Genomic DNA, 27,457 nt, shown 5'->3' with positions numbered 1-27,457 from the left:
GACAAATAGAGACTTTATTGCATCTTTCTGGGCTGCACGGCCTTCTCAGAAACCAGAAGGGCAGAAGCCACGTAGGAAGAAAGCGACGTCAAAGATGGGGCGTGGAGGAGCAACTATAGTTTATCTCCAGGAGCCAGGTGGAAACCTCATGCAAACCTAGAAAACAGCATCGGTCATTGTGAGAAACAGTGAGAGAGAGAAACCCCACATGTCCACAGGAGTGTGTGTACAGAAAATGGTGCCCAGGACAAGAGCTGAAACTGAGACCCCCCCCCCCCCCCCCGGCCCAGTGGTGGGATCCAAAAATTTTAGGAACAGGTTCCCATGGTGGTGGGATTCAAACAGTGGCGTAGCGCCAATGGGGCTGGGCGGGGCACGACGGGGGCGTGGCCGGGCATTCCGGGGGCGGGGCATTAATAATTTCTCTGTTACTGTAAAAAACTCTTACTGTAAAAAAGGAAACGACTGGGTCTAAAAGGTCTAAAAGGACCTCCCGTCTTCGGGTATTTCAACCGTACTGCTACTCACCGGGACAAACTATCGACCCTGGAACCAGCGGCGGAAAAAGGCATTCAAGATGGAAGAGGAGTCCTCCAGATCTTCTCTTGGGTGTACCAGGTCACCTGGGGGAGAAACAGCCAGGACAGCGGGAAGGGATATTGCTGGTCTGCCATATTAATCCATCAGCAGCCAAAGCAGCGCTATCATTTTAATTCTTATTTTCTATCAGGGTCGAGTGAACTCTCCCCGTATCAAGATCCCGGCCCCAGAGAATGTAGATCGGCATTCTGCAACCCGCACAATTCTGCAAAATTTGTACAAAGTCTCTTCTTCTTTGCAGAATGGCTTCGGCGATCTTTAACAAATTTGGATTTGCAGAACGTACGCTTGGTCTGCTGGTTAGGAGAAGGGCGACGAAGATCAGGAGGGTGCCGAGATCTCCCAACCACCACGGCTGGGAATTCAAAACCACCTCTCCCTAGCTTCTGACATTCTTGTGGGAATTCTTCACATGCTTCCAAGCTTATCTTCTGCAGCTCTGACAAGACAATAAACTAGCCTTAAAAAAACAACAACTGTGAAGCTAATCCTGACAACATCAGGCCATAACCTTGGGGATGGAAGGGGCTGATGGGTAACAGGCAGAGCTACAAATTTTATAAAGACTTTGAGGGATGCAGAGAGAACACTGACATTATATCTGTCCTGATCAGCAGGATTTTTAAAAATCATTCCTTTGTTGTTATCATGAAAGCAAGCCTGGGATTTTCGTTCCCTCTCTTGAGACTTTGATCCCCTCCAGCTTCGAATTTTGGAAGTTGTTGTCTCTGCTGTGCTGTCAAAAGATCCCAAATAACCTGTAGATGCAGCATAAAGCTTCTTAGGAGCTCCTGCCAGCCGCTTGAGAAAGCCCTCTGGGCGCCCCGCTCAGGACCTGAGCCCTGGCCCCTTGGCTTCTCCCTGCCGGATCCTGGCACATCTTCTCCCAAAGCACTCATGCCATCAGCATCAGACTCTCTGGTTACCATCTCAACCTGCACGCAGCCTTCTCCCAAATTCTCACACTGGAATCACGAAAGCAAGCCTGCCGCAAATCCACGAAGGTGTGTAGTCCTGGAGTATCGGGGACCACAAAAGCTGCCACCATATCATGAAAGCAAGCCTGGGAGAGCCACGCTTGTTTCAGTAAAACCTGGGTTCTTTTCTCCAATAACTCTAACCAGCTGAGGTCTCAACGATTTTTTAATTGAAAAACAGAAATCAAAGAAATAAAACATAAATGCAGTTAAGGGATTGCTTAGCTGGTTACTTCCCTTTTGGAATTTTGTCCCCATTCCGGGAACCCATGGCCCAGAGATGCTTCTCTGACCATGTCTTAAGATGGAATTCCAAAACCTTTGTTTTCCCCTTCTCAGGAAAACTCTGTTCAGGCCACGAGGTAACTTAGGCCTTTGAAGTTTCATCCTTACACCTCTGCATAGTTTCCTGTCCTCCCTCCAGGATATCAAAAGGCAAAGATGCTTTTCACAGTCATATGTGACTTTGCTAGTTTTACAGTACTATTCCATCACAGTTGTCTGTAAATAATTTGCAAGCAAGGACAAAAAAAAAGGAATCTTTTGAGAGCCTGGATGGTATGATGGCTAAGAGCGGGGTACTCTATTCTGGGGAACCAGGTTGGTTCCCCCGTCATCCAAATGAGCATTTGTTTCTCTGCTCCTCCACATGAAGCCCGCTGGGTGACCTTGGGCCAGTCACAGTTCTCTCAGAACTCTCTCAGCCCCATGTACGTCACAAGATGTCTGTTGTGGGGAGAGGAAGAGAGAGGCGTTTGCAAGCCGCCTTGAGTCTCCTCCTTACAGGAGAGAAAGGCAGGGTATAGATCCAAACTCCTCCTCTTCTTTTAAAAACAAACAAAAAGAAAATCTGGCTTTTTTAGGAAGCCGAATTCGAGGGGTGCCGTTGCAGAACCGCAAAACGCACAACCCTATTTATCGGTGGGGTGCTGTGTGGTTTCCGAGCTGTATGGCCGTGTTTGGACGTTTCGCCTGCATCTGTGGCTGGCATCTTCAGAGGATCTGACAGTAGGAATGGAAAGCAAGTGGAGTATATATACTGTGAGGTCAAAAGGTGAGGCCCTCTGAATAGAGTAGCCTGGTATGTGAGTCACAAAGAAGTCTGTAGCCTGGGAGTAACAATGAAGATAGCAAGGTCAATATTCAGATGCATTCACCTATTGACCTTGCTATCTTCATTGTTACTCCCAGGCTACAGACTTCTTTGTGACTCACATACCAGGCTACTCTATTCAGAGGGCCTCACCTTTTGACCTGACAGTACATACACTCCACTTGCTTTCCATTCCTACTATCAGATCCTCTGAAGATGCCAGTCACAGATGCAGGCGAAACGTCCAAACACGGCCATACAGCCCGGAAACCACACAGCACCCCAGTGATTCCGGCCGTGAAAGCCTTCGACAATACATTAAACCCTGTTTATCTCTTGCGTTATTTGTTTCCAAGCCCCTCCCCAGAGTAAACCCACCGACGGGGCTCTTCCTCCTGGAACTCACCTGACTCGCCTTGCCGGCCTCCGTCACCACCGGGATAGGACTCCCCTCTGCTCTGGCGGGTCACCGTCGTCTCTTCGTGGCCATGGCTGTCTCGCACTGTCCGGCGCTCTTCCACAGTCTGAAGCGACAAGGTACAGAGTCAAGTTTGTGGACAAGAGGTCTGCTGGCCAAAATATTACTAAACTGAACTTCCATGGTCAGAAGCAAGATGAATCTGAGCCCCGATTCATGGGGGCCAGATCGTAGGGTTAGGCCTTGTTGTGGCCGTTTCAGGAAGCGTCTGACTGGCCGGGGTTAGAATCTCCCCCTCTCTCTCTGGCCTCTTCCACACACGCGGAATAACGCACATTCAACCCACTTTTGTTTGAAAGTGGATTTTGCTATTCTACCCATAAAATCCAACTTCAAAGTGGATTGAAAGTAGATTATTCTGCATGTGCGGAAGTCGCCTCTCCCTCCCTCCCTCTCTCTCTTATATTTTTATCCGCCCTTCCTCAAGAATCTCAGGACAGTATACGTGACCCTACCTTTCTCCATTTTATCCTCACAAGAAGAAGAAGAGTTTTGGATTTATATCCCCCCTTTCTCTCCTGCAGGAGACTCAAAGGGGCTTACAATCTCCTTGCCCTTCCCCCTTCACAACAAACACCCTGTGAGGTGGGTGGGGCTGAGAGAGCTCCGAGAAGCTGTGACTAGCCCAAGGTCACCCAGCTGGCGTGCGTGGGAGTGCACAGGCTAATCTGAATTCCCCAGATAAGCCTCCACAGCTCAGGCGGCAGAGCGGGGAATCAAACCCGGTTCCTCCGGATTAGATACACGAGCTCTTAACCTCCTACGCCACTGCTGCTCCTACAGGTGGAGAAGACAGTACGACAGGTGCAACAGGTGCAGAAGACAGTACGACTCATTTAGTCTGAGGGGGGATTCAAAGACAGGCCTCCGAATTCCTCGCCTAACCACTACTGCGCTGCTGAGATGGACATCCCAGCTTGCTGCCTGCCTAGGTTTGGCCTTCCTCTTATTTCAAATGGTCTTTTTTGCCACAAAGGCTGGAAACTCGCCGCTCCCCCCCACCCCCGGCCCAGCGAAAGATGCCAGCGAAAGTTCTCAGGCAAACTGCCCAGGATCCACTCAAAATCCCGTTCCTCAGTTTGACACAGAACCGCCACCTTTGGGTTGGATCCAGCGACGGGCGAGCAGAAAGGAAAACCTCCTCCGCAGAGTCCCACGCATCTGAGCGACTGAGCAACGTCTGCAGCAGCACAGCTGGGCTTGGGTTTTATTTTTGACAAAAGAACAATGCTGCTACTGAGAGACGGAATGGGCGGCGGAAAGGTCACGGTGCAGTTTCATTTCGTTTGCCTTTGAAAGGAGAAATAAGGCAAGGCAGGCCTCGTGGGCTTGGGAAGGATTGCGGAAAGAGAATTGTTTTCGCTCTGTGCGAGGAGGAAGTCTGCATTTCTGCTTGCTCAACGGCTGTCAGGCACGGGTCAGTCTTCAATGGACCCAAAAAGGGTTGACCACCTCCAGCCAGATTTCCCACAACTGCAACTGAGCTCTGGGCACCGCAAGGACATAGACAAGCTGGAACGGGTCCAGAGGAGGGCAACCAAATGGTCAAAGGTCTGGAATCCACGCCCTACGACAGCGATGGCGAACCTTTTCGAGACCGAGTGCCCAACTTGCAACTCAAAACCCACTTATTTATCACAAAGTGCCAACCCGGCAATTTAACCCGAATACTGATGTTTTAGTTTAGAAAAAACGGTTGTCTCAAAGGCGTGCGTTACTCGGGAGTAAGCATGGTGGTAGTCGGTGGCTTTGCTTTGAAGCAACCGGCCAAGCAACTCTTTCCAACGAGGCGCAGTCAGCTGTAACCCTAGGAGGGTTTACTCAGAAGCAAGTCCCATTGCCAGCAACCGAGCTGACTCCCAGGTCAAGGATCGCGCTTTAGTTCTTTGCGTGAAAATCAGTGGGGTTTAACAGGGTTACCTACACTGCTTCTCCAAAACTAGGTCTCAGGTTTAATGCTAATTATCGAGCCCAGCGGTTCCAGGCCAGCCTAGATGTGTGTGTGGGGGGCACTCTGTTTGCGCGTGCCCACAGAGAGGGCTCTGAGTGCCGCTTCTGGCACCCGTGCCATAGGTTCGCCACCACTGCCCTACGAGGAGAGACTTAGGGAGCTGGCGATGTTTAGTTTGGCGAAGAGAAGGTTAAGAGGTGACATGATAGCCATGTTTAGATATCGGAAGGGATGTCATGTTGGTGAGGGAGCAAGCTCGTTTTCTGCTGCTCCAGAGACTAGAACCAGGAGTAACGGGTTCAAGGTGAAGGAAAAGAGATTCCATCTAAACATCAGGAAAAACTTCCTGTCAGCAAGGGCTGTTCGACAGTGGAATACGCTGCCTCGGAGTGTGGGACTCTTTAGTTTGGAGAGGAGATGTCTGAGGGGGGGATATGATTGAAGTCTATAAAATTATGCATGGGGTAGAAAATGTTGACAGAGAGAAATTTTTTCTCTCTTTCTCACAATACTAGAACCAGGGGGCATTCACTGAAAATGCTGGGGGGATGTATTAGGACTAATAAAAAGAAACACTTCTTCACGCAACGTGTGATTGGTGTTTGGAATATGCTGCCACAGGAGGTGGTGATGGCCACTAACCTGGATAGCTTTAAAAGGGGCTTGGACAGATTTATGGAGGAGAAGTCAATCTCTGGCTACCAATCTTGATCCTCCTTGATCTCATATTGCAAATGCCTTAGCAGACCAGGTGCTCAGGAGCAGCAGCAGCAGAAGGCCCTTGCTTTCACCTCCTGCACGTGAGCTCCGAAAGGCACCTGGTGGGCCACTGAGAGTAGCAGAGTGCTGGACTAGATGGACTCTGGTCTGATCCAGCAGGCATGTTCTTATGTTCTTATGTGGTGGAGTTTCCTTCATTGGAGGTTTTAAAAGAGAGGCTGGATGGCCATCTGTCAGGAGTGCTTTGATTGTGTGTTCCTGCATTGCAGGGGGTTGGACTTGATGGCCCTTGGGGTCTCTTGCAACTTTATGATTGTATGATTGAGCAGAGACAAAAATGCTACAAAGTCCTGGGTTTGAATCTTGCTTCGTCCATGAATTCAGTAGCTGATTGGAGGCAAGCACCTCTCAGTCTCCACCAAGCTCCGTATGAGGCGGGACGTATGATTCAGGCCTGCCTTCCAAGCCTGGTGTAGGGATTATGTATATTAGTACCATCTCATTGCAACCAATTTTTGGCAACTCGACCAGGGCTTTCAAGGCAAGAGAGAAGCAGAGGTGGTTTGCCTTTCCCTTTCCTGACCCTCAGGGCTGTTCGACAGTGGAATACGCTGCCTCTGAGTGTGGTGGAGTCTCCTTCTTTGGAGGTTTTTAGAGAGGCTGGATGGCCATCTGTCAGGAGTGCTTTGATTGTGTGTTCCTGCATTACAGAAGGTTGGACTGGATGGCCCCTCTGGTCTCTTCCAACTCTATGGTTCTATGAGTTCCAGACCACAGAAATTAGTTCCCTTGCAGAAATTGACTGCTTTGTGTTGGAAGAAAGGGACTTTACGCTGTTTCCTGCCTCATCCTATAGAGGGTTTTTTTTTACTAGCAAGCTAGTAGCTAGATAGGGACTTAGAGATTTGTCACCTTTACTCTATCATGCTGACTCTATCCCTTTGATGTAGACTGATACTCTTAGGGCCATGGTGGCAAACCTTTGGCACTCCAGCTGTTATGGACTACAATTCCCATCAGCCCCTGCTAGCATGGCCAATTGGCCATGCTGGCAGGGGCTGATGGGAATTGTAGTCCATAACAGCCGGAGTGCCAAAGGTTCACCACCACTGTCTTAGGAGCTTCTGCCTTCTTCTCAGAACCTCTCCATCTTACTTTCACCATGCCTAGGGAGAGGATGTGTCTCCTACGCATCCACCTCCATCCAGCTAGATTAGACTAGATAGTGAACCTATCTCTCCACCTTTCTATCCAGAATGGAGTTCACGAATAAATGCTCTTTTCATTAGATTAGAAACTACAAACGACTCTGACTTTCTTTTGTGTCTGAAGTTCTCTCTAGCAAGCTCAGCCACGCGCGTGTGCCCAGGTAAGCTCCCCTGTGTTCAGCCTGTGTGCCGCTCTGCTACTTTTGCAAGGGAAACACACGCACCAGGTGTGGTTCTCCCAACACTTTGGAGAGTGGATTCTATTGCATTATCCCTTCCACAACCCCCCCCCCCCAAACTCAACCCCCCAAATCTCCAGGAATCTCCCAGGACCGAGTTGGCAACCCTGGCTCCAATCCTGGCTCCTGAAGACTGAGCACTGACAGGCCCCGCTTCAAGTCCTTTGCACTCACCCCGTCCGGAGCCACCACTTTTGTGACCGAGATGCTTTTGAAATAAGACCGGGGCTTGGCTGGCGGCAGAATCGTCTCCAGCCCTTCAGACGTGACACGCGAGTCCAGGTCTACAAGGGAGACAAGACAATGTTATCAGCCGGGATGCTTTTGAAATAAGACCGAGGCTTGGCTGGTGGTCGATTCCAGAGAGTGCCATACGCAGGAAGAATCTGCCTTCGTTACTCAACTATTGAAACAGCACAACGCATTTCATTCGGCTCATTCTATGCTGAGATCCGGGCCAAGTTCTTAACACTGTTCTTGCACTGAGGAGGAGGAGGAGTTGAATTTATATCCCTCCTTTCTCTCCTGCATGGAGAATCAAAGGGACTGACAATTTCCTTGCCCTTCCTCCCCTCCCAACAAACACCCTGTGAGGTAGGTGGGGCTGAGACCTCAGAAGAGCTGTGACTAGCCCCAGGTCACCCAGCTGGCGTGTGTGGGAGTGCACAGGCTAATCTGAATTCCCCAGATAAGTCTCCACAGCTCAAGAGGCAGAGCAGGGAATCAAACCCGGTTCCTCCAGATTAGAATACGCCTGCTCTTAACCACCATGCCACTGCTGCTCTCCCGAGTCTTCATGTTGCTGCTTTGACGTCCTTTTTATTAAATAGCCCTTCTGCGGGTCTGTGTGAGAGGGTATAGTTTCCTACAGGGTGCTATAAACCTTCCTGCTGTCAGGAATATGTGTTAATTTAGGTATTGTAAAATATGTGTTAATTTAGGTATTGTAAAAATTTCAGGACTAGAGAACTGGTAAACAAATTTGGGACGTTGTGTTTATCTTGGACTTTGGCATTTGCATTTCTGTGGGTAGTTATTCCTAATATACTTCAGACAAGATTCTCCGGTGTTGTGCAGTGTGTTATACACATAGCATTTAGTATTGCTGCTCTGCATTATCATTTGCAACCCAATTTGAACTTCCTTTATTCATTAAATGTCATGGCTCACAACAGTGCTGTAGTTGCCTTCAGCAGCTTAGCTACAGTGATTTACTTTTGTGTGTGTGTTTTAGTATGTGGATGGGACACCACCCAGTAATCCAGGGCAGGCAACGGCAAACCACCTCTGTATGTCTTTTGCCCTGAGCTGGATGTCCGAAGCTAGCCCAATCGCATCAGATCTTGGAAGCGAAGAGCCAGCGTGGTATAGTGGTTGAGAGCAGGTGCGCTCTAAAATGGAGAACCGGGTTGGATCCCCCGCTTTGTCACTTGAGCTGTGGAGGTAAACCAGATTAGCTTGTGCACTCCAACGCACGCCAGCTGGGTGACCTTGGGCTAGTCACAGTTCTTCAGAGCTCTCTCAGCCCCACCCACCTCACAGGGTGTTTGTTGAGGGGGTGGGAGGGAAAGGAAATGGTAAGCCCCTTTGAGTCTCCTCACAGGAGAGAAAGGGGGGATATAAATCCAAACTCTTCTTCTTCTTCTAAGCAGGTCAGCCCTGGTAAGTCTTTGGAGGGGGGACCATCTAGGACAGGGGTGGCCAACCTATGACACTCCAGGCGTTGGCCAATTGGCCATGCTGGCAGGGGCTGATGGGAATTGTAGTCCATGAACATCTGGGGTGCCATAGGTTGGCCACCCCTGATCTAGGAAGTCCAGGATTGCTACACAAAGCCAGGTAATAGGCAACTCCCTCTGAGCGTCTCTTGCCTTGAAAGCCCCATATGTCGGCTGTGACTTTTTAAATTTTTGTTTTGTTAAATTTCGCTTTAATTTCTATACTAGACATTCCAGAGGTATATATACTCCATTTGCTTTACTACCGCCAGATCCTCTGAAGATCCCAGGCACAGATGGCCATGAAAGCCTTCAACAATATCATTCATCTTGTACGGCAAACGTTTGGTTTCAGCTCGTAAACAACGCAACCTTTTGCCCCTCATTAAAGTTGCAAACCGTGTTTGTGTTTACATAACGGAAATTGGATTTTACGAGGCCGCATCCTGAAACACGACCAGAAAAGCTCAGGTGGGAGTCATCCTCTTCAAGGACCAGAGAAGAAAAAGGCTATAAAACTCTGACTTGTGGCCAGAGTTAGTCAGATTCAGAGGCCGTTTACGCACGGCCACGATTGGGGTTGGGTCGGCGTACGGTCCCAGAAACAACCGGGAAGACAGCGCCGCAGAGTGCCGTCACCCGATCGACCTACCGTTGCTGCGGCAATCCGGCAGCGTTGCTGTCGAGGCATCAGTATTGATTTCTGCTCCTACCCTGGCTTGCGCGTAATCGGTTCCGCCCGGGCCACAGTGGGCAGGGCGAAGTGTCCTTTAGGCCCCGGCGACGCGCTGGACGGCTGCAGCGATGGTAGGTCGACAGTTAAAAGGGGGGAGGGAGGGCGCCTTTGAGCCGCTGCCGTTTGCACGGCAGCGACTCAAAGCCACCATTTTCCGTAAACCTCGCTGGGGAAGTGAGGGCGGCGCTGTTGATGGCCCGTGCGGAAAGGGACTTGCTACAAAATTCATTCATCTGCTTTGGGCTGGACAGCCTTGCACAGTATTTGTTTTTGGATACCTGGAACTGCCTAGAGCTGAGAGAAACCTGTTTGTGTTTTCTTTTATTTTCTTTCTTTTTAATACAATTTTAAAAACTCAGCTGTTTGAGAGTATCTGGATCAAGGACCCTGTTTCTCGGGACATTACTGGCCCCTGCCTGGTGGAACTCTCTTCCTCCAGCTGTCCGGGCCCTGCGGGATCTTGGTGAATTACGCAGGGCCTGTAAGACTGAGTTGTTCCACCGGGCTTTTGGAGTGTCCAGCAGCTGATAAAGTGCCCCTTTATTATCCTGTGCTTGGGGTTCCTTTACTATCCATGGGACCCATTTTTCCTTCTCCCCTCTTTGGGAGGGTTTTAATAAGGGTTTTATTGCTGATGCGGTTTTATTATATTTACCGCTGTGTTTATTTTAATGGTTTTAATTGTATATGTTGTTCACCGCCCAGAGCCCTTCGGGGGTAGGGCGGTATACAAAATTTAGAAAGAAAGAAAGAAAGAAAGAAAGAAAGAAAGAAAGAAAGAAAGAAAGAAAGAAAGAAAGAAAGAAAGAAAGAAAGAAAGAAAGAAAGAAAGAAAGAAAGAAAGAAAGAAAGAAAGAAAGAAAGAAAGAAAGAAAGAATAATAATAATAATAATAATAATAATAATAATAATAATAATAATAATAATAATAATAATAATAATAATAAGAAGAAGAAGAAGAAGAAGAAGAAGAAGAAGAAGAAGAAGAAGAAGAAGAAGAAGAAGAGTTTTGGATTTATATCCCCCCTTTCTCTCCTGCAGGAGACTCAAAGGGGCTTACAATCTCCTTGCCCTTCCCCCCTCACAACAAACATCATGTGAGGTAGGTGGGGCTGAGAGAGCTCCGAGAAGCTGTGACTAGCCCAAGGTCACCCAGCTGGTGTGTGTGGGAGTGCTCAGGCTAATCTGAGATTTCCAGATAAGCCTCCACAGCTCAGGCAGCAGAGCTGGGAATCAAACCCGGTTCCTCCAGATTAGATACACGAGTTCTTAACCTCCTGCGTAGGAGAAAGAAAGAAAGAAAGAAAGAAAGAAAGAAAGAAAGAAAGAAAGAAAGAAAGAAAGAAAGAAAGAAAGAAAGAAAGAAAGAAAGAGGGGGAGAGAGAGAGAGAAAAGAAAGAAAGAAAGAAAGAAAGAAAGAAAGAAAGAAAGAAAGAAAGAAAGAAAGAAAGAAAGAAAGAAAGAAAGAAAGAAAGAAAGAAAGAAAGAAAGAAAGAAAGAAAGAAAGAAAGGGCACCCCTTGGGCAAACCCTCTTTTCCTTCACAAACAGGGACTAGAAGTTTATGCTATCTCGTCAGAAAAGGGAGGTTCTCAGGTGGTTCAATACAGCATCCTGTGGCAAAATCCGCGCTTTGAGAGCGAAGCCAAGAAAACGGAATTTTATCACTGTTACAATTCTAAACACCGAAGGAGGAAATAACATCATGCAGATAACATTATGTAGAAATCTTAGACCAGTTCCCCATATTGGCGATTTTGGATAGAAATCTTTATCACTCTAAATGGATTAATACAGTGGTGGGATCGAAAAATTTTAGTAACAGGTTCCCATGGTGGTGGGATTCAAACTGTGGCGTAGCACCAATGGGGCTGGGCGGGGCACAACGGGGGTGTGGCCGGGCATTCTGGGGGTGGGGCATTCCTGGGCGGGGCTGTGGCAAGGACGCAGCCACTGCGCCGGTCCTTGGGCGGGAAACGAATGCACGCAGGCGCAGGCTGCCACGCACTCCGGTGCAGCTCCTGCTAGACTGCTTCAAGTTCTGCGTGCTACTGCTGAGAGGAGGGGCGTAACTAAGGCAAAAATCATGTGGCAAAATCACCAATTAGTAACCCCCTCTCAGCACACACAAATAATTAGTAACCTACTCTCGGGAACCTGTGAGAACCTGCTGGATCCTACCTCTGGATTAATATAACGCATTGGTGAATAACTAGCGCTTGATTACAACTGTACATTTCTAGAGTTCTTCTCCCAAAATATAAAAACTACAAATATAAATAGAAATTGTGATGGGAAATTCTAATTATCTTCTTTAATATAATTATCTATTCTTCTATTCCCCTTCCGCTTTTTTTTTCAATATACTATATAATATGTTCTAAAAATTATTAATAATTTTCACCCATCATGAACTAGGTAGCTTCCCTGATGTATACATTTTCTCCCAACCCACCCTACCAATCATCAGTGGCGTAGCACCAAGGGGGCAGAGGGGGCATGACACACCAGGGGGCGGACAAGGGCGCGGGGCGCACGCGTGGCCCGGGCGCAGTTCCCCCTCGTTACAGCTCTGCCAATCATCCACTAACCTCTGTCCTCCTTTGGGACTTCCTGTATGTCAGCAGGTGCCGGCCTCTCTTCCAGCTACATAAACCAAGAAGAAAGCATGTGAGAAAGCAAACTTGGACTTAAAAGACCAGAAAGCTGGGTTGAACCACTTGAGTCCATGCATATGGGATTTCTTTTAATGCTGCCCTACATGAAATTAAAAAACAACAACAACCAAGAACTTCCTTCAAGTAGAAAACTAAAACACCAGGGATAAACATTTAACGTCACCCTGACTACCTGCAGGGAGTTGCGGCCCAGAATTTTACCCAAAGGTGTCCTAGTCTCTCCATTCTGCAGCATGGATAAAGAAGAAGAAGAGTTTGGATTTATATCCCCCCCTTTCTCTCCTGCAGGAGACTCAAAGGGGCTGACAATCTCCTTGCCCTTCCCCCTTCACAACAAACACCCTGTGGGGTAGGTGGGGCTGAGAGAGAGGGAGTGTTGGGATAAGCGACTTCTGCATGCCTGGACACTGGGGGGTGCTGTGTATCTCACTCTGTGATGTTGCCTCTCTTGTTTGCCCTCCTTGTCTGGGCCAGGAGACCGCCCACTAACTCCCTTTCTTCCCCATGCTAGCTTCACTTCTGCTCTTAGCTCTTTCAGAAACCGAAAGCATGGTCACGGCAGCCTCAAGCTTCAGTGGGGCCTTTCCCCACTGCAGCATCCACTACTTCCACACACGCGATGGCTGCTAGTTGTGCTCCATATAATTTCTTGTCATAGGGAAAGTAATCTCTTTAGACCAGGGTTCTTTCTATCTACCTTTTCTTGGAACAAAGTTGTGAACTGAAGATGATTGAATAAATGTAAGTTTTACCTTTTACATTTATGTCTCTGGAGAACTTTCTATAAACTGCAGTCACACACACTACTGGGCATATCCTAAACGAAATCTAACAGTAGGTGGGGCTGAGAGAGCTCCGAAGAGCTGTGACTTGCCCAAGGTCACCCAGCTGGCGTGTGGGGGAGTGCACAGGCTAATCTGAATTCCCCAGAGAAGCCTCCACAGCTCAGGCGGCAGAGCGGGGAATCAAACCCGGTTCCTCCAGGTTAGATACACGAGCTCTTCACCTCCTACGCCACTGCTGCTCTGTATCTATGGCAGGGGTCTTCCCCACCAGTCAATCCTTCATTATCATAATACGTTTTTCATAGAGGTGCAATATAAATGATGTCACTTATATTACATGACGGTACTGCTATTCAACATTGCTACTAAAAAAAAACTTCAATTAAAAAGTAACATTAAACTCTGCTTCCGGTTACCTTCCCGACGATCTTCAATCTGATATATGATTATCTCTTTAAAACATTATATCTCTGTTTATAGCTATTTATAACATTACAGAGCCACCTACAATGTTATCATTCTTATACTCTCGTACTATATAATCTACCCATTCTTTCCACTCTAATTTGAATTCGATATCGGACTTGCATAAAATATAGAACCTGCCAGGTTAGCCAATCTTACAAACTCCATGACTTTACATGGCCATTCTTAGACCGTTGGAAGCTCTGACGTTTTCCAATTCTTGGCCCCAATTATTCTTGCACGATAGGCCAAGCAACAAAATGGCTGCCGTCAAAATGGCTGCCGCAGGAGGCGGACCCAGCCACAAAATGATATGGTAGCAGCCGCTGCCAAAGCAACATTTTTTTAAATCTTAGCAAAAACCTGGAGATCTTCAAATATACCTGAGATAAAAGATTGGCAAGTAAAAGTAACTGTAAAAACGGCCAAACTGACACAATGGTTTCAAATAAACTTATGAAGAGTTTTAGGAAAAAATGGGAACCCCAGATTGAATATGTTAATTTGGGATTTCGTAACAGAAAAGAGATTATCGGATTTTTTAAAATGGAAAAAAGTAATCTAGGATCAAAAATTGAAACATTATTAGAGGTATACAAGGTTGGTAAACTTACTCATGATTAAAAGATGTAAGTAAAGATTTCGGTGAGGAAAACTACGTTTTATTTTTTAAAGACACAGTAACAAACAGTCACGAGTCATAGATTGAACACGACAAATCTGGTGGTAATAAGCTTCAATTGATTATATAAATTAATCTAAATTCATTATTATCAGACATAAAGGGATTAAGTTTTATGTTGCTGATTTGTTGATTTGCTGATTTGCTGTTCGTTGGAACAGCCATGTTGTGAGCAGCCTCGAGCCCTTCGGGGATGAGGCGGCCTATAAGTTTAATAAATGAATGAATGAATGAATGAATGAATGAATGAATGAATGAATGAAAGAAAGAAAGAAAGAAAGAAAGAAAGAAAGAAAGAAAGAAAGAAAGAAAGAAAGAAAGAAAGAAAGAAAGAAAGAAAGAAAGAAAGAAAGAAAGAAAGAAAGAAAGAAAGAAAGAAAGAAACACGGCAGTGACGGCTGTTTTGACAGCGGAATGCACTACCTCAGAGTGTGGAGGCGTCTCCTCGGTTGGAGGTTTTAAAAGAGAGGCTCGATGGCCATCTGTCAGGAGTGCTTTGATTGTGCGTTCCTGCGCTGCATTACAACGGCCCTTGAGGTCTCCTCCAACTCTATCATTCTATGATTCAATGGCATTACTGTATTATTTTTCTGCAAAAAGTTTGTTTTTAAAAAGTTAAAATCTGCACAGCCAATTATATCTGTAACTACGGGCCCAGCCACACGTTGCTGTGGCTGAGTCTGGTGAAGTGGAAAAGAAAGAAAAGGGGAAGCGAACGGTTCGAACATGTGTCATTGCACAATGCTTGCAAGGGAGGGGAGTGGCAAGGGGCCCCTCGCTCCCCTCCCTCTCTCCCGTTCCCTGCATGGCACCCCGCCCCCGTCCCTCCCTCACCTTCCCCTTCCTCCGCTAGGGTGGGTGGGCCATGTCCAGATGGCGGACCCAATCCCTGTCACTCCAGATGGCAGTGGTTTTCAAGGAAGGCATGGTTGTTTCCCTTGTATCAGAGGGTGTTGCTTTGACGGCCAGCAGATGGCGCTGTTGTGGAACAGAACGGTGGTTCCAACTGTCACAGGTGTGGAATGTACACAATATCAGGCACACTTGTGCCATGTACACAACACGAGGTGTGGAAACAGTATGGAAACCTGGCCACACGCGAATGCAACGTTGTGTGAAAATTTCAAAGCAATCGGTCCAATAGTTTGGGAGATTACCTGTCAGCAGAAAAACGCACTGATAGATTTATATATGTATAGATCAGGGGTCCCCAAACTTTTTAAACAGGGGGCCAGTTCACGCATGGCCAGAGCCCAGCCGGGGGCCGGACCAAGTGCCGCCCGCGGGGGGGCGCCATCCATCCGCCTTCGACCCGCCCCTGGCCGAGCCCCCCACCCCCGCGGTCCCCTTCCAATCCGGCCCTGAAGCTCTGCCACCTTTCTCTCTCCCCCCCTTGCTGCATGGGTGCCATCCCCTCCGGCCGATTGGAATGAGCAGCGAGTTGCCCGCGCTTAATGCTGTTTGTAAACCTGGGGAACAGGAGATAGAGAAGGGGGAGATCCGCTTCTGCCCAGTGGGCCGGATAAATGTCTTCCGGGGGCCTGATTTGGCCCCCGGGCCGTAGTTTGGGGCCCCCTGATATAGATAGTCAATCAGAAGACTTGCTGGGCAAAAGCCCCACCTGGCCCCACTGTTTTGGAAAAAATTGGCAGGCACAGCAGTGCCCACCGGCTCCCCACTGATCTATGTCTTTGTTCCTTTTGTTTGAACAATGTTTGGGCATCATTAAAGGTGACCCAACTACACAGGACCACATACCCCCTGGAATGGGCTCCAAGGCCGCCTCTCCGGCGCTGGAGGACCCAAGTCCTCCTCCAGGGCTCGGCTGGGTCTGTAGCTTTCTGGGTATTTCAGCATCGAGTCCCGCAGTGTTTGCTTCTTGTCACGAGGGCGGTTGGCAGATGGTGGTGCCTCTATGCCAGGGAACTCTGTGGACAGAGATGGAAAAATTAGTGGCAGCTCTCTTTCATAAGGACTTACCACCCCACTCCCACCCACCCACCCTCTAAGGCCCTTGTCTGGCCCCCTGCTGTGCCCAGTTCCAGCTTTGCTGGTGCCACTTGAACACAGGAACAGTCAACAAAGCTGGTCAGCAGGTGTAACCCCTCTGTCCAGAATGGGTTGACCCAGAAAGGGGTGGAGACTCAAAGCAGCCGAAGGCTGCGCAAACCGGTGAAGTTGGAGGAAGCTCTGAGGCTACCAGGCTGGGACCTTGGTTTAATTCTTTATAAGCTCTTAACACCTTGTTTAAGGTAACTGCAAAGTTGTTGGGAACTAGTGGGAAGGGAGTTGTTTATTTTTGCTATATTGTAAATGTTAGAATTTATTGTTTCAGGGCTTGCTATGTATGTAGTTGTTGGGAGTTCTTTTGGGGACCTTCATCATCTTGGATCCCGTTCACCAAGCCTCTGAAGTCTTCATAAGCCAGTGGTGGCAAACCTTTGGCATTCCAGATGTTATGCACTACAATTCCCATCAGCCCCTTCCAGCATGGCCAGTTGGAAGGGGCTGATGGGAATTGTAGTCCATAACATCTGGAGTGCCAAAGGTTCGCCACCACGGTCATAAGCCAACCACCAGCAGGAAGAATTGGACTTGGCATTTATCAATAGATTGTCAAGATAAGGACTTGAAAATGCAACCTATAAGGACTGTAAATTGTTAATGTTAAAGTTAAAAGTGTTATCTGTTATGGAAGTAAACCATTTTGTTTTAAATTTAGTTCTTTGCAACTCCTTCCAAGTTCTGCCCCACAGAACCCACAGATAGAGGTTACAGAGGCCCACCCAGATCCCTCAATCTGAAGGAGGGATCCAGTAGATTTGACCACAGTACTACATATTTCGGTCTCCACGGGGAGGGGGAGGAAGGTAGAGTGGAAGATGGGAAGGATGAACTTACGTTCATTATCATCTCAGCGTTTTTTAAAATTGTGAAGCGATTGGGATTGATATTTTTACTGTTTTTAACGTTTACGGAATGTTTTAAAACTATGTTGTAACCCGCCCAGAGCCTTTCAGAGAGAGGGCAGGATATAAATCCAACAAAAATAAAAAATAATCAATACATAAATCGATAGTAAAGAAATATGAAAAAATATATAGAATCAATTCATTCCGCAATGTCTCTCTGAACCTCCACAATTTTTGCACTTTGCCAAATGTAACACGGAATGCCATTATTTATTTGTTTGTTTGTTTGTTTGTTTGTTTGTTTGTTTGTTTGTTTGTTTGTTTGTTGGGTTTATAAACCGCCCTCCCCCGGAGGGCTCAGGGCGGTGTACAATACAAGTAGAGCACAATCAATTTAAAATACAATAAATATAAGTTAAGATGGCTCTAGTAAAAATAAACCCTACCCCATTAAAATGCAGCTGATAAAACTAATATTAACATTAGCTCAAGATGGCGCCTACCATCTATTCCCTCTAAAACATACACCAAAAAAGCGGGGCAGTAGGGGCCACATGATATTACAGCGGCAAGCAGAAGGAAAAGAAGGAAGGAAGGAAGGAAGGGGCCCCCTATCAACAGCTAGTCTCCCCAAAGGCCCGGTGGAACAGTATGGTCTTGCAGGCCCTGCGGAAATCAGCGAGGTCCCGCAGGGCCCGGACAGTTGGTGGAAGGGCGTTCCACCAGGCGGGGCCAGAGCTGTGAAGGCTCTGGCCCGGGTGGAGGCTAGCCGCATCATGGAGGGGCCAGGGATCACTAGTAAATTGGCCTCTGCCGAACGCAGAGACCGATTTGGGACATATGGGGTAAGACGGTCCCGCAGGTACGGAGGTCCCAGGCCGCCAAGAAGGCCTTTGGAAGGTTAACACCAGCACCTTGAAAGTGATTCGGTATTCAACGGGTAGCCAGTGCAAGCGCGGCACAGGTGTGATGTGTTCTCTCATGGCACCCCTGCAAGCATACAAGCCACGATTCTGGACCATTTTCAATCTCCTAATCAGACGCAAGGGAAGGCCCGCCAGAGCGAAGGCAATAGTCTAGCCTGAGGTGACCGTTGCATGGACCACTGTGGCCAAGTCGGTTTGGGAGAGGAAGGGCCAGCTGCCGGCCTGGCGAAGATGGTAGAACGCCACCTGGGTAATATGGGCCACCTGGGTCTCCATTGAAAGAGACTAATCCAGGTGGACCCCCAGGTTGCGGACAGAGGGGCTGGTGGCCAGAGCCCCCTCCCACTCGGGCGGCTGGAAATCCCCCACCTCCTCAAGTCTCAGCCAGAGGATCTCCGCCTTCGATGGATTCAGCTTCAACCTGCTCTGTTTCAACCATCCAGCCACGGCCTCCAAACACAAATGCTGGAGAGCCGCAGGGGCGCCGCCGCTCGCCTCCATCAACAGAATGAGCTGGGTATCATCAGCATACTGATGACATCGCCAGCCCAAAGCTCCGCACCAACTGAGCAAGGGGTCGTGATATAGATGTTAAATAATAGTGGGGACAACAGCGCCCCTGAGGCACACCACAATGAAGTGAGCACCTCCGGATGCTTGGTCCCCACACCAATAATTTGCTGTGTCCGTCCCGGAGAAACGGTGACAATCCATTTAAGGACAGTGCCCCGCGACCGAAGCGCCAGGCGGTGGGTCAAAGGTCGCGGATCGACCACATCAAACGCTGTGGTTAGATCTAACAAAACCAGCAGCGCCGATCCGCCTCGGTCTAGTTGTAAGCGGAGCAAATCTGTGACGGCGACGCAGAACAGTCTCCGCCCCATGCCCAGCACGGAAACCAGACTGGAAGGGATCAAAGCCACGCGCCCTCCAGGAAACCCCGGCTGCTCCAACACCACTCTCTCAATACCTTCCCCAGGAACGAAAGATTCGAAAAGGGGCGGTAATTGGCCAGATCACCAGGATCTAACGATGGTCTTTTCAAGAGTGGGCGACCACTGCCTCCTTCAACCCACCAGGAAAAACTCCTTGCTCAAGGGAGCTATTGATGATACTCAACAGGTGGGGTCGTAACTCCGCCTGGCACGCTTTAATAAGCCAGGAGGGGCACGGATCCAGAGGACAGGTAGTAGGTCTAACAGCAGCCAGGGCCCTGTCAACAGCGGCTTCTGAGAGCAGAGAGAACTGGGCCAGACGAGGGCCAGAAGACGGCAAGGGAGCCTCCAGTTCACTTATTGACTCCAAGGTGGCAGGAAGGTCTTGGCGGAGCGACACGATTTTATCTGCAAAGCTCATGAATGCCTCACAGCTAATAGTCAATTGACAATTTGTCGACACTTCTCAGACAATGAGGTCAAAGACCTAATAATACTTAAACAATTGTGCCGGGCGGAGCTAGCAGACGCGAGGGAGGAGGAGAAGAAGGCCCTCTTCGCCTCTTTAGTCGCCACCTCATAGGCCTTCATAAACGCCCTATAAGATGTTCCAGCCTCGCCACGAGTTTTCCTCCACACTCGCCTAGTCGCCTAAGTTCCCGCTTCATACGGCGTAGCTCCTCAGTATACCAAGGGGCCAGCCGCGAGCGGGGGCGTAGAGGACGCCGAGGAGCAACCACCTCGATGGCATCAGAAAGACGGGAGTTCCAGTCTTCCACTAGCTCATCGAGGGTGCCGGTGGGTTCAGAGTCCCGCAGAGCATTCAGGAATCCAATAGGATCCATAAGTCTCCGCGGGCGGACAAAAATTCGTCCGTCGCCTAGACAGGGGTGTTGTGGCATGTCCATCCGAACCTTCAGGGCATGATGGTCAGATCATGGCACCCTATCAATAGAGGATATGACCATATTAACCCCCGACCCGAAAACCAAGTCCAATGTGTGCCCAGCCTCATGAGTGGGGCCAGAATTTACTAAGGAGAGGCCCAGTGCCGCCATGGATGACACCAGGTCCGCAGCCACTACACATGAGGCGGCATCGACATGGACGTTGAAGTCCCCCAATACAATAAGCCTGGGGAACCGCAACGCCCAGTCCGCCACCACCTCCAGCAGCAGGCTATCTCCTGGCGCGCTAGGCGACCGGTACACCAGGAGAACCGCCAACCTCTCCTGGGCCAACCACTCTAGGCCGACACACTCTAGACCATCGATCTCCGGGACAGGGGCTGCCCTAAAAGGGATGATATCACGAATGAACATTGCCACGCCTCCCCCCCGGCCCCGTGTTCGTGACCGGTGCAGGCACGCGAAACCCGGGGGTGAGACCTCGCCTAAAGCGACGGTCTCCCCTTCACGCACCCAGGTTTCGGTGATACAAGCCAGGTCCATCTGAAGGTCCCCGAGAAAATCCCGGAGGACTGTGGTCTTATTATTTATGGACCTGGCATTGATCAGCACCAATGATGAAGCGGAGTCTCTCTGAACCCTACCACCTACATTCCTCGGGATAGGTCGGAGGTCAGAAGGTGAGCGAGTACATCTATGTCTCTCCCACCTTCTCTCATATGGCCGCCGCCTACCATCATATCTACCCCGTCCCATTAGCACCGGGATCCCTGAGCCCCTAAGTGGGGGCCCCATTATGTTAACTTCAGGACATTTTGATGGGCATCTTTGGGATTTTGGTGGTGGGCCCAATCATACAATGGCTGGTTACAGGAGTTGGAAGCCCAAGAGGAAGGGGGTGGGAGGAGGATGAAGAAGAAGATGAAGGACAAGGAGGAGGTTTGGATTTATACCCACCTTTCTCTCCTATAAGGAGACTCAAGGTGGCTGACAATCTCCTTTCCCTCCCCCCCCCCCAAGAGACACCTTGTGAGGCAGGTGGGGCTGAGAGAGTTCTGAGAGAACTGTGACTGGCCCAAGGTCACCCAGCAGGAATGTAGGAGTACAGAAACACATCTGGTTCATCAGATAAGCCTCCGCCACTCAGGTGGAGGAATGGGGAATCAAACCCAGTTCTCCAGCTTAGAATCCACCAGCTTTTAACCACTACACCATGCTAGCTCTCAAGAAGTGGGTTAATTTTAAAAGTATACTTGAGAGAAGAGTAAGAGAGAGAAAAACCACCACGGTGGGGGTAGCTGCACAGCCAATCAAATCTCTAGTGGCCAATGAGAGGCCCTGCTAGGCCAGATACCTATTGTTGTTGTTATTGTTATTATTATTATTTATTAGATTTAATAAACTACCCACCCCTGAAGGGCTCTGGGCGGTGTACAGCACACAACAACTAAAAACAACAGAGCACAATAAATAATTAATACATAATTAAACACTCATAACTTAACTCAGTTTAACATAGCAGCATTCCAAAAACCAAGTAGAAATAATACTGATGATGGCGCCCGATCCCAAGGCCGGGAGGGGACAGACAATACCAAAAAGATGTCATACAGGTAATGCCGATGATGGTACGGCATGTAACATGGGGGCCTCCGAGAAGGTGGGATCCAAAAATTTTAGTAACAGGTTCCCATGGTGGTGGGATTCAAACTGTGATGTAGCGCCAATGGGGATGGGCGGGGCATGACGGGGGCATGGCCGGGCATTCCGGGGGCGGGGCATTGCTGGCAAGGACACAGCCACTGCGCCGGTCCTTGGGCGGGAAACAAATGCACGCAGGCGCAGGCTGCCACGCACGCCGGTGCACCTCCTGCTAGACCGCTTCAAGTTCTGCACGCTACTGCTGAGGAGTGGAGGGGGGGCGTAACTAAGGCAAAAATCATGTGGCAAAATCACCCATTAGTAACCCCCTCTCGGCACACCCAAATAATTAGTAACCTACTCTCGGGAACCTGTGAGAACCTGCTGGATCCCACCTCTGCCTCCGAGGGGGAAAATCCGCAGCCGGCCTCCCCAAAGGCCCTGGGGAACAATTCGGTTTTACAGGCCCTGCGGAATTCACTAAGATCCCGCAGAGCCCGCCTACGTGGCCACGCCCACTTCCTCAAAACATTTGGTGAGTCTAGGAAAGGTGCTGGGGGTAACCAAGGTTGCCCCTCCATGCCCAACGCCCACCTCTAGTCAGAGACTTCCCTTACCAAAGGGGTGGCGAGGCAGAGTCAAGGATCCCATCTCACTGAACAGATTGTTGAAGTCTTGGAAGAGCTGGTCGAAGCCGAAGTTGTCGTGGAAATGCATCCCGTCGGGGCCAAGTGTGAAGCCGAAGCCGAAGTCGTCAGAGGGCCTGGCCCCAAAGGAAGGGCCGATGTCATCTTCGTCCTCGTCGTCCTCGTCATCGTCCCGGGTGATCCCCCCAAAGAAGGGGTCTCGGGGTCTGTGGCGACAGTAGGCATCTTAGGATAAGTAGAGGAGAATCTCCATCACATTTTTATCCCGCCCTTCCTCCACTGGTTTGCGGGGTTCTCCCCTCCTCTCAACAACCCTGCGAGGTAGGGTAGGCAAAGAGAGAATGACTGTCCCAAGGTCGGTCAACAGGCTACGTTCCTGTTATCTTACATTATGTTGTAATGTGGTTATTTTATTATTATGCGATTATGTTGTAATGCTTTCTATGTTATTAGACAGACATGTTATGGAGTGATGTTATTATTAAGGATGTTATAATGTCGTGACGTTTTTAATGTAATGATGCTGTCATATTATGAAATGTAATTATGTTTTGTGGATGATATGTTGTGAAATGTTTATTACATCAACTATGCTTGAGTTTTGTTAATCTGATATGGGAATATTGAGCTCTGAGAGAACTGTGATTAGCCCAGGGGTTTGCAACCTGTGGCTCTCCAGATGTTCATGGACTACAATTCCCACTTGGCCATGCTGGCAGGGGGTGATGGGAATTGTAGTTCATGAACATCTGGAGAGCCACAGGTTGCAGACCACTGGACTAGCCCAAGCTCACCCAGCTGGCATGTGTTGCACAAGAGCCCTTCGGGGATAGGGCGGTATATTAAGTTTAATAAATAATAATAATAATAATAATAATAAAAGATAATCCGGTTCACCAGATAAGCCTCCACAGCTCAAGTGGCAGAGCGGGGAATCAAACCCATTCCTCCAGATTAGAGTGCTCTTAACCACTACACCACACTGGCCCTAATGAGAATAAAATGCCAGGTTACTGGGTTCCAAAATAGAGACCTAGAGAAGGAGGAGTCGTTCAAAGCACTTTACTCTAAGGAGCAACTCCAACAGGTTCGTGCAACTACTCTCGACCTACCTAAATATGGTACCTTAGGGAAGGTCTTCAAATTAGCTTGTTAGATTGATACAAGGGAATATCTTGAAATTATAAGCTCTATCGCCGCATAAAGGATGCTCAGAAGCATTTTACATGGCCTGTGGTTGAGCATAGCTATGGTATCCATTCCAGCTGCCCTCCCTTTCCCTTGGGCCTTTTCCCCTTTCCACTTTCCCCTAATACAGGGGTAGGGAACCTGCGGCTCGAGAGCCGCATGCAGCTCTTCTGCCCTTGAACTGCGGCTCCACGAGTCGAGCCGCTGGCCCCATCCTTGCCCGCCCTGCAGGCAGCAGGGTGGGCGCAGCCTGGCTTCCCCTCTCACCTGCCCTGTTGGAGCAGGGCGGGCACTTTCCCGGCGGCCAGTGAGGCCGAGCCGCTGGCCCCATCCTTGCCCGCCTTGCAGGCAGCAGGGCGGACGCATCCATGCACTTCTCAGAATGAGCGGAGTAAAAGGTTAAAAAAACCCAATATATACAGTGTTATCTTTATTTTAAATGTCAAAAATTATTTTCGGCTCCAAGTGTTTTCTTTTCCAATGGAAAACGGGTCCAAATGGCTCTTTGAGTGTTAAAAGGTTTCCTACCCCTGCCCTAATATATGCACGAATGTGGATTTTTCACATTTTTAAGGGGTATAGTTAGATTTGACTTTTTAATTGTTTATCCTTTACTAGAACCTACAACTCTGGGGTCTAAACACAATGTTTACTGATGTATTGTTATTATCATTATTTACTGATGTTTACACCACCCTAAGTCCACACAGGGAAAGGAAGTCTACAAAATCAAAGAAAAAGAAGAAGAAGAAGAGGGGGTTGGATTTATACCCCACTTTTCTCAACTGTATGGAGTCTCAAAGCGCCTGACAAACTCCTTTCCCTTCCTCTCCCCAAAGTCGACACCTTGTGAGGCAGGTGGGGGCCGAGAGTCCTGAGAGAACTGCGACTGGCCAAAAGTCACCCTGCAGGCTTCATGTGAAGGAACAGGGAAACAAATCCAGTTTACCAGGTAGGAGGAATGGAGGAGCGGGGAATCAAACCCAGTTCTCCAGATTAGAATCCACCTGCTCTTAACCACACCAGTAAAATACTGTGAGCCACCCAGGAGCGTTGGGACGCGGGAGCTGCGAGATGCCAGCGCGGCCTCCGCGTCCCGTTCCACCTTCTTGCGTTTTTCTCAGCCTGAAGGCTCAAGAAAAACCGTCAAGGCACCTGCGGAGTAAAATCACCACCTGCCATCTCTCATTCCAACCGGATCATTTTGCCCTGGGGTTGATTTTTTGTTCTTTCCTCTGCACCAACATTGCTCTGTGAACGCTGTACTGTGTTCAGTTCTGGTCGCCACATCTCAAAAAGGATATCAAAGAGATAGAAAAAGGGCAGAGAAGGGCAACGAGGATGATTGAGGGACTGGAGCACCTTCCTAATGAGGAGAGGCTGTAGCATTTGGGACTCTTTAGTTTGGAGAGGAGACGTCTGAGGGGGGATATGATTGAAGTGTATAAAATCATGCATGGGGTAGAAAATGTTGACAGAGAGAAATTTCTCACAATACTAGAACCAGGGGGCATACATTGAAAATGCTGAAGGGAAGAATTAGGACTAATAAAAGGAAACACTTCTTCACGCAACGTGTGATTGGTGTTTGGAATATGCTGCCACAGGAGGTGGTGATGGCCACTAACCTGGATAGCTTTAAAAGGGGCTTGGACAGATTTATGGAGGAGAAGTCGATCTATGGCTACCAATCTTGATCCTCTTTGATCTGAGATTGCAAATGCCTTAACAGACCAGGTGATTGGGAGCAACAGCCGCAGAAGGCCATTGCTTTCACCTCCTGCATGTGAGCTCCCAAAGGCACCTGGTGGGCCACTGCGAGTAGCAGAGAGTTGGACTAGATGGACTCTGGTCTGATCCAGCTGGCTTGTTCTTATGTTCTTATGGACTTGATGGCCCTTGGGGTCTCTTCCAACTCCATGATTCTATGATTGAACCCATTTCCCTAAAACTGTACCCCCATATTAGCTAACCCATTACATAATTTTTTTAATGTATCCCAAACGCTCTAGCACATACCCCTGGGGGAACATGGACCCTCGGTTGGGAACCATAGTTTTAGACCCCCAGTCCACCGGGCTAAATATGACTTCAGGCAGAGAAGGGTCTTTCTCCACACCTGCCACCCACGATCCTTTCACTGCTGGGGACTGAACCTGAACTCAGAGCCCAGGATCTCCTCCTTGGCAGACGTTCCCAGTAAGAGCCCCTTCCATCCCATCACTGGCAGCTTCAGCTGATGAATGGAATCAGAGAATCAGAGCATTGGTTGATTGGTCCATCAGCGAAGGTATTGCCTGCTCTGACGGGTAGCAGCTCTCCGGGATCAAAGGCAGAGAGACCCCTCACTGCCTGATCTGTTCATGCTGGGGACTGAACTAGGGACTTTCCGTATGCCAGGCAGATGCTGTGGAGCTCGGGATGCCAGCCTCCAGGTGGGACCGGGGGATTCCCTGGAATCACAGCTGCAAAAGACAGGGCTCAGTTCCACTGGAGAAAATGGGTGCTTTGAAGGGTGGGCTTTATGGCTCTAAGTACCCCACTGAGGTCCCTCCCTTCCCAAACCTTAAATCCCCAGGGGCCAGGGCCCCGGGCCCTTCCCAACACCTGAGATCCTTTAAGAACTGGGGGCGGCTTTGAAGTGCAAAAAGCTGGCAGGGCAGGCAGCCGCTCAGCCGAATCAGGACCCCGCCCAGCAAGGAGAGGCTACACCAGACGGATTTCTGCCTGCTTTGCCACGGGGTCAAGGTTCAGGGTGGTCATTCATGGGTGACCCCTGCCACTAAGAAGTTAGGGTCGCCTGGGCAATGAGGCCGCGGATCTCCCACCTGCGCTCCCCGCGAAAGCCGAAGAAGCCCCGGAACAGGTCGTAGAGGCTCATTCCCCGGCGACCGTAAAGCAACTCCTCCCTCTCGTTTCCGCCACTCTGTCGCGAAGCGACTTCCCCTCTTTTGTTCCCTTCTGCCGTAAAGCGAACCGCCCTTCGCAGCGCAGCCTGCAAACGTCGTTAGGGGGACCATAGACACAGGGAAGCGCGATAGAGCGTCCAACGCAGGAACATCCTGCCGCTTTCTTTGCCCGTGGGTGGCCACCAGGCGAGTTTGCGCAGTACGTCCCACGACGCTCACTGCCCACACTCCTTGTCTCAATGGCTGCCCGTTTGTACAGGGCGGGGGGGGGGGGAGTTATTTGGCCAAAGGACCCCCAACTTAAAACAAAAGTCTGGAGAAACATCACAGAAAGGTTCCTACACCTTACTCCATTCTTGCACTGACTTTCCATTTCTGTGGCCAAATTTCTAGTCCCCACGGCAACAAAACCTACAACTTGTGTATTGTCTAAGTGGCTTTCAGGGCCAGAATCAACTGGTTGTTGTTGGTTTTCCGGGCAGTGTGGCCTGGCAGATCTTGCTCCTGACATTTCACCCGCATCTATGGCTGGCATTTTCACATCGTGACATGCTTCCGAAGATGCCAGCCATAGATGTGGGTGAAATGTCAGGAGCAAAATCTACCAGGCCACAGCCACACAACCTTGAAAACCCACAACAGCTCAAATCTTCACCTGCTTCGGCAGTTACTTTTTTCCATCTACTAACAAATTTATGTACGTGAACCACTCTGAGCCCCAGTGCCAAGCAGTTGACAAATCCAAGAAATAAATCATGCTCTGTTTATATTGATTTTGCAATTGTTTGTGTTGAATCATGAAACTGTTAGATTGCAATACTCACCAGGTTATGCATAACTGCTCAAGGGAGCATATGTGGTCTTCCCGCCTTGACCGTGTTTTCATTGTAACCTTTGTTGAGTTAGGCTACATGGAAAGTGATAGACCTCGCCGGGGCGTGGAGACAAACTTCAAGGGGTCTTGCAAAAATCTGAATTCAGGGCTGATCACTATTACACTACACTATTACATTCACTACACTGATTCACTATTACAAAACTGCGCTAGCTTGTATTTTAAGA

At 49.0% G+C, this 27,457-nt stretch overlaps 1 protein-coding gene across 1 annotated transcript; it reads right to left on the bottom strand.

Moving 5' to 3' along the window:
• Positions 1–26,462, bottom strand: HAX1 (HCLS1 associated protein X-1). The gene is made up of 8 exons (XM_048516683.1): positions 26,315–26,462; positions 22,269–22,504; positions 16,088–16,257; positions 12,311–12,365; positions 7,441–7,550; positions 3,077–3,194; positions 529–623; positions 1–156 (listed from the first exon to the last, which is right to left on the bottom strand). The coding sequence occupies exons 1-7, from the start codon at positions 26,365–26,367 to the stop codon at positions 538–540; spliced, it is 828 nt and encodes a 275-aa protein (XP_048372640.1). The 5' UTR covers positions 26,368–26,462; the 3' UTR covers positions 1–156; positions 529–537.
• Positions 26,463–27,457: the final 995 nt, after the last annotated feature.

The sequence above is a fragment of the Sphaerodactylus townsendi genome, linkage group LG01 (assembly GCF_021028975.2).
Source record: "Sphaerodactylus townsendi isolate TG3544 linkage group LG01, MPM_Stown_v2.3, whole genome shotgun sequence".
Classification (NCBI taxonomy): domain Eukaryota; kingdom Metazoa; phylum Chordata; class Lepidosauria; order Squamata; family Sphaerodactylidae; genus Sphaerodactylus; species Sphaerodactylus townsendi.
Note: the sequence above shows the minus strand (reverse complement) of the source record. Positions and strands in the feature narration are given on the sequence as shown.